Genomic DNA, 7,015 nt, shown 5'->3' with positions numbered 1-7,015 from the left:
GCTGGGGACTATTTTCAGGTGCTGCGTAATATCATTGAGAGTATAGTTGGAATGAGAGTATAGTTCCTAGCCATATCGACCTAGAAAAAGTTTTAAATAGGAAAAATATGGAAACTCTTTGGTCATTTTTGAGCGAGATGCTAACGGTCTAATCAGATTAAATTATCTATGCTAAGCTAAGCTAAAAGTGCTACCGCCAGACCCAGAGATCGGCTGAATGGATTCGAAAACAGTAAAACTCAACTGTTTAACTCTAGGGGAGATGGAAAATTAGCCTATTTTCAAAAATAGTGGAGTGTTCCTTTAAGTAGCATCCTTAAAATATAAAAATATAGTTCTTCTACATGTAAAATAAAAATAGTAGTTAATATCTAGCTTTGTGTGCTTTTTCAATCAGCAATAACTATTATTTTTTTAATATTATTATACATGCATTATTTGATATATTTTATCATTATAATAATTTATAATCAAAAATACATGAAGCTACATAATCTGGTGTCTCTGAAACATTTTAAGCCCATTCTTCTCGAATTGGAGGATAAGTCACTGAAATTTAAAGATTTTGTATATTCAGTGTCTTATTTGTATCGGTTTTGTGTGTGCATGTTATTTTGCCTATTTTGGCCAGGATTCTCCTGTAAAAGAGATTTTTAATCTCAGAGAGGTTTTTGCTTGGTTAATTAAAGATGATGATAATAATAATAATAATAATAATAGTAGTGAGTTCTATATTTTTAATACTCAAAAAAAGTTAGAAAATTCTTTACAGAAGATGTAAAATTACGAACAATTCGAGGAGCAGCAGGCTTCTTCTTCTTTTCTTTGTAGTTCTTCCCCAGTTTGAAGGATCCTGCTAACCCTCGTCCTTTGATCTGCTCCACAATGTTCTCACTAATAAGCTTGGTCAGGACTTTCTTTATGTGGTTCCGGTTTTTTAGGGTGTCATACTTGTACATGGTCCGTAGATAAGCAAAAATGGCATTGACTGACGCTCCTTTCCCAACCTTCATTTCCTTAATTGCAGTCAACAGCATCTCACGAACAGCTTGAAAATGACAGAAATTGCATGAAATTACTTATTATGCTATTTATTATTTTTTATATTATATTGATTATTTATTAATACAAATAGGACATGTTCTTGGATCAACAAACTTAGATAGTCCTTGAATAATAATCCTATAAAACAACAGCCTAAAACCTACCTTGACCTAGTGTATCTGATCAGATGACATGTTTAATGAAACATGGTTTATAGGAATGCTGCTCCTGGACCAGTCAGGATGTTGTTGATCCAGGAACATGTCCTTATTTGGTAGAATTATTATTTTTTTTTTTACCTGGATAAATGATCTTCTCCTTGGGTCTGATCTCATGTTTAATGGTTCGTTGTCTTTCTAATGGTGGAGGAGGGACAAAGTAATTCACAGATCGCCCCTGGAGAGGACAGAGACACAAGAGTAAAACAAAAAGTTTCAATTCTGGAAAGTGCAAAGAAATATTTCAATGTCCCTTGCTTTTACACTTTATAAGGTTCCATTTGCTAACATTAGTTAACTACATTTAACTACAAAAATGTACACTTACTGATACATTATTAAAATAAAAATGTGCGTATTAATATTATTTAATAGACCTAAGATAACTTTAAGTAACAATGAACAGTAACAATGTCCTAATGGACGCTATTTAGTAAAGAACTTTGAACTCAAATATAAATTATTCTATTCAAATTGTCAAAAACTACAGATTGACTTTGCATGTTGATTTTTTCTCCTGACATAAATTAAGAAATTACTGTCACTGCAATGGTGTCTTATATGATACACAGTTTGTCAAGATCAAGTAATAGTGTGATGGTTTTAGCATGCAGTCAATATAAATAGTCAACAATAATCTAGTTAAAAGCCAAGTTAAGAGGTTAATGCATAACCAATGGGACCTTGTTGTAAAGTGTTACCTAAATTAGATTACTGCAGACTTTTTTGACTAATTTGCATGCATTTAAGGGCACATGCAATCGTAAACTTACCACAGGTAAAGTGAGAACGCCATGCTCCAGGTTTAGCCGGGTGTTACACAGAATAAGGGCCAGTACTTCCACGGTTTTCCCAAGTCCCATCTCATCAGCAAGGATCCCGCCAGGCCAGTCCACTCCCGCCAGAGGAAACTCTCGGATCAGGCTGTGATTGAGTTCAAGGGAATTAAAACAGTACAAAACTAAATGCTGTTGATATTTTTAGATAGTCCAAGAATATCTTTTTAAACTACAGTTTCATTGCATTCTAGGAAAAAGAATCATACCATCCAGTGTAGGGATTGTAAAAGAGCTTTTTGCCACAAATCGAGACCATTTCCCTCCAAAGAAAATGCAATCTTTGTTCTGTGCAAGAAATACAAACACTGTAATTTAGCACTGAACTCTTTTCATGCACTGCCATACAGCAAAGATGATGATAAACATTTAAAAACCACATATGGACCTTGAGAGCTGCTGCTTTTGTACTTCTCTCTCCTCAGCATCCAGTTGACCGCCTGGCTCTGATAGGGTCTCAGCACGGGGATGAGGCCCGGGTGCTGGACATCGAAGCTCTGCTCTGCTGCTTCTGTCTGGTGGAGGTGTCTGACGTGATCGTACAGCTCCTCGACGTTCTGACGCTCCAGATCAGTGTCACACTCCTCCTCCTCATTCCCCATCACCTCTACCATTGACCAAAAATAAGAGATCCCATTGGAATAAAGTTGAATCATAAAGGAATATTACAGGATAGGTTCAAAATAATATCTATGCACGGCATCTGCATCACATGTTGCCACTTAGCAATAATTTCAACTTGTATGTCAGTTAATAAAAATAAACAGGAATGACCTCAAGTTTTGCCTGAGAAAAGATTGCTTACTATTTTATGAAAAACAAACTTTGCATATTTTGGTCCTTATGGAAAGTATTTTAAGGCTCATTATCTATTTGTTGTTTATTTGTTTGTTTGTTTTAGTCTTTTTTTGTTCATTCATTTTTATTTATACATTTATATAAATGTATTTATATTATATTTATTTTTTATTATTTATTTGTACATTTGACACTTTCTTGTATAAACATAGAAAAAGCAGATACCAATTACTTTAAGCTGGTTGTGTTTTTTTTTTTTTTTTTGCATTAGCACTTATGACATCAAAGTACTGCTCAGTGGGTCCTGTGGTGCAGCTCCACTTCTAGGCTTATTGGGCCTTGGAGTGCAGCTCCACCTCCAGGCTCAAGTGTATTACAGTATTGTGCTGCCTGTTTGTTTTTACAAAATAACTAGGAATGGTCTTTTAATGTGACCATGACCGGTAGCTTATTAGAATTAAATTGTGTAAATGTAGCCATAAACTGTAGATTACCAGGAATGATGAAGTCGTAGAAGAATTCCATTAATTTCTGCAGAAGCTGATTGGCTTTTTTAATGCGCCCGTTTCCTTCACCGAGGAATTCTGGTCTGCCCAATCCCGATTCAAGAAGAAACATTTTCAGCTGTTCACAAAAAGAAAAACAAGAAAACAAAAACAAAAACAAATGAAGAGAAAACGCAATTTGTTTACGTTATGTTATAGTGATTGGAGTACAAAAGCCTCAGTCAATTGCTTAATCCTGATGAGTTTGAATGCGCACCTTTACTGATTCATCTCCTGATGCGTGGCACAATTTAATGACCTTCCTCTTCTGTAGCCAATCCAGATCTTCCAGCAAAATTCCACCAAATGAACATTCAACCGGCACACGGCTGACGGGATCACTTCTGCCGGTCTCAACCTCCAACTCAAGACTATTCAGACTCAAACTTAGTCTATCACCTGTTTGCTGCAGGCAGAAGGAACTGTCTCCAAGCCCAATGGGAATCTTTGGATACAGGTTCAACTCTCCAATCAGTGCATTCCACCCTTGATCCAGAGCAGAAATTGGCATTACATTCAATTCTATGGTATCTGGAAGAGAATCCTGTGTGGAGCAGCTTGGATGCTCTTCTGACGGTCCTTCTTCTGTGCCTGCAGAAGATATAAAACACTGGTTTGCCTCTTCCTGGTTCTGGTTGCTCTCAAGAACCGGTCCAAGATGACAGATGTCAGACGGTGCTGGGATTGACTCCAGAATGTCTTTACAATCTCCTTCATTTCTCCGATCTTCATGCATATTCCACTCCAGTCTCCTCTTGGCCTCCTCATCCATGCGCGCCGGCGGCGCTCGTTTCCTCCTGCTGCTCATAGTGGAAACCTGCTGAGATACAATGACACAAAGTTTCATTATTATCCTGTTTATTTACCATTTGGTACTAAGCTACATGAGACTTAACTCATTAAATGTAACACAGAATGCATTAATTTACAGAATTTATGGGTAAGTAGCAGATTTATACACCAGTTTAATTTGAAGTAGACATATAAGGGAATGTAATCAAATTTTAAGATATATAGTGCGAATAAATACACATAACTAAATATGTTACGGTTAAAACACTTCACAATCACTTATTCTGCTGTAAACGTCAATATGTCAGACTGCAGCTTTAATTTTACTTAATTTTCTACAGAAAACAGTTGTGGTAAAAGATTGATATTAGTGCACCAACCTATTCACTTGGTAAATATAAATATATACGATTATTATTACATTATTAGTCCATTGAAAATATTTCCGTGGAATGTCAGTATATATAAACAACACAGAATTGATATGATATATTCTATTCATTCAATCAAACGCTGCAGATTACAGATTATAAATATACCGCCTCATCCGCAGTCGAAACGTACCTTTGTTTTGCTTTGGAATGCGTTCTTATCAGCAGCAAGAAAATGTTATAAAATAACTTTCATAAGCTCCATAACGTACGGGACATTTTCATGCCTTTATCCGCCATATTTAAAAATACAGGAAGCGACGTCAGAACCAAAACAATGCCAAGGCACTGTAATATTCTAAACACTAGATGGCGCTAAACAGAAAAGTATGGGACTATTCTCGTCAAGATATTTTTTTTAAATTATAACTAAAAATTCTTGATAACTGTCTGATAAAAAAATTATAATTAATGATAATTATTATTATAATTTATTTACTACACAGCTGAACTTGGACTGAGCCTAATGTTTAATTTGTGTTTTTCGTTCGATGGTTCTATCTATCTATCTATCTATCTATCTATCTATCTTTTGTCCGTTCTTCATTCGATGGATCTATCTATCTATCTATCTATCTATCTATCTGTCTATCTTTTGTCCATTCTTCATTCGATGGATCTATCTATCTATCTATCTATCTATCTGTCTGTCTGTCTGTCTGTCTATCTACCTTTTGTCCGTTCTTCGTTCGATGGTTCTATCTATATCTATCTATCTATCTATCTATCTATTTATCTATCTATCTCTCTATCTGTCTGTCTGTCTGTCTGTCTGTCTATCTATAATATAATAGATTTAGATAATCAACATTTGTGAATAAAAAAATGTGCCAATCAGAATATTGTAATTTACAAAATTGTCAATACTTTTGTTTTCATTTTCATAATAACAAATAACTGCTTTCCGGGTCAAGGCAGAAAAAAGTAAAGAAACAATGTTTCCAAAATGCCTGTACACTCTGACAATCAAAGAAAAGATGACATATCGATTCTTCAAAACTAGAGCATTCTTTACCAATGTCCATAAACTTGGAAAGTAAAATATTAGTGGAGTAGATTTTATGTAAGATCTTTACATGAAGTTTTCTTACTTTATAAGAAATACAAAATTTGTTAGGTAGCAGCCTTGGCTTTTTTTCTAATTAACATCTTGTAGGACAGAATTCCAATAAAATTTCCCCCTTGGAGTAACTTTCTTTTTTCCATGAAAAACTTGTCTAATGTCTTTGTTAGTACATTTATTATCAAATATATTCTTGCCATTTATAACCGAGCCTAATATTACACACATATTCAATACAACTGATGATGTCATTATTTTACGGAGCACTAAAATACCTTGCCTCCAGGTTTTACTCGGTTTACAATCTTTATTGTTTTCAGAAGTCATAAATGATACTGCAAAAAAAAAAAATTCATTCTCGATTGTTTAATGTAACACAAAAGTTACATAAAGTGGTATTTCCATGTGTTTTTTATGCCTACAGTAATAAAAACATCACATCTTCTCACAGAGTATATAGCAAAGACTATTTAGTAGTTAAATCAATCACAATGTGTAAAAAAGACCAAAACTCATTCACCGGTCACCCTGATGAACGACAGTAAATTACAGTGATTATTAAACAGTTTATTAAAACAAACAATTTTACTTAGTAAACATAATTCCCAATATTAGACATTCTATTTTTACTCATGTGATTTCTATCACACAAATGTATCACTTTCGGTTTGTTAAGAATTTAGAAACTTTTATCCAAAGCAACTTAAAGTATAATACAGTTTTTCTCAGTCACTTTGGTGCATTTCTCAGATCAGAAATGAAATTCTCAAAACTACTTGTTCAACCTCCATATCATCTAGTCAATCGTGCACATCATAAAAGCAGTTTCTCATTCTTTTGAACAAGTTGCGATTGCTTTGGTACATTCATGCAATTGATTATGTACATTTGTCTGCGGTTTCCTGCATTATCAGTTGCTAATGTCATGTTGCTGCAATTGATTATGTACATTTGTCTGCGGTTTCCTGCATTATCAGTTGCTAATGTCATGTTGCTCAAAATGTATTATATAGTTCTCTGTGCAATAGTCTTACCCCTCAAAACATCTAGTCATTAGTTCCTTGTTTAAGTCATTAAATGCAAAATAGTTCATCTAGTTGTCATAAAGTGTCAAGCACATTTTTTTAACACAGTACAGACAGAGGACAACACAAGAGTTACAAATTCTGACAATGGACTTACTTATTTTTCATTTTCATCTTTGTGTCCATATTTATTTTTCCTTTTCTATATCACAATGACATTGTAATGTGTTTTTTTGGTCAGACCACTAGTAAAAGTGTAACTG

At 34.3% G+C, this 7,015-nt stretch overlaps 1 protein-coding gene across 1 annotated transcript in view; it reads right to left on the bottom strand.

Moving 5' to 3' along the window:
- shprh (SNF2 histone linker PHD RING helicase) overlaps nt 1–4,893 on the bottom strand; it is a 23,208-nt gene extending 18,315 nt beyond the window's left edge. The window contains exons 1-8 of the mRNA XM_016545982.1: nt 4,798–4,893; nt 3,659–4,261; nt 3,391–3,520; nt 2,487–2,705; nt 2,308–2,386; nt 2,036–2,186; nt 1,344–1,440; nt 792–1,048 (exon numbers count right to left, since the gene is read on the bottom strand). Of these exons, the coding sequence (XP_016401468.1) occupies nt 792–1,048; nt 1,344–1,440; nt 2,036–2,186; nt 2,308–2,386; nt 2,487–2,705; nt 3,391–3,520; nt 3,659–4,249 (1,524 nt within the window). The 5' untranslated portion in view covers nt 4,250–4,261; nt 4,798–4,893. The remainder of the gene's footprint in view (nt 1–791; nt 1,049–1,343; nt 1,441–2,035; nt 2,187–2,307; nt 2,387–2,486; nt 2,706–3,390; nt 3,521–3,658; nt 4,262–4,797) is intronic.
- Nucleotides 4,894–7,015: the final 2,122 nt, after the last annotated feature.

The sequence above is a fragment of the Sinocyclocheilus rhinocerous genome, unplaced genomic scaffold (assembly GCF_001515625.1).
Source record: "Sinocyclocheilus rhinocerous isolate Xijiao unplaced genomic scaffold, SAMN03320098_v1.1 scaffold853, whole genome shotgun sequence".
In the NCBI taxonomy this organism is placed as follows: domain Eukaryota; kingdom Metazoa; phylum Chordata; class Actinopteri; order Cypriniformes; family Cyprinidae; genus Sinocyclocheilus; species Sinocyclocheilus rhinocerous.
The sequence above is the reverse complement of the archived record's forward strand: the minus strand, read 5'-3'. Positions and strand labels throughout refer to the sequence as shown.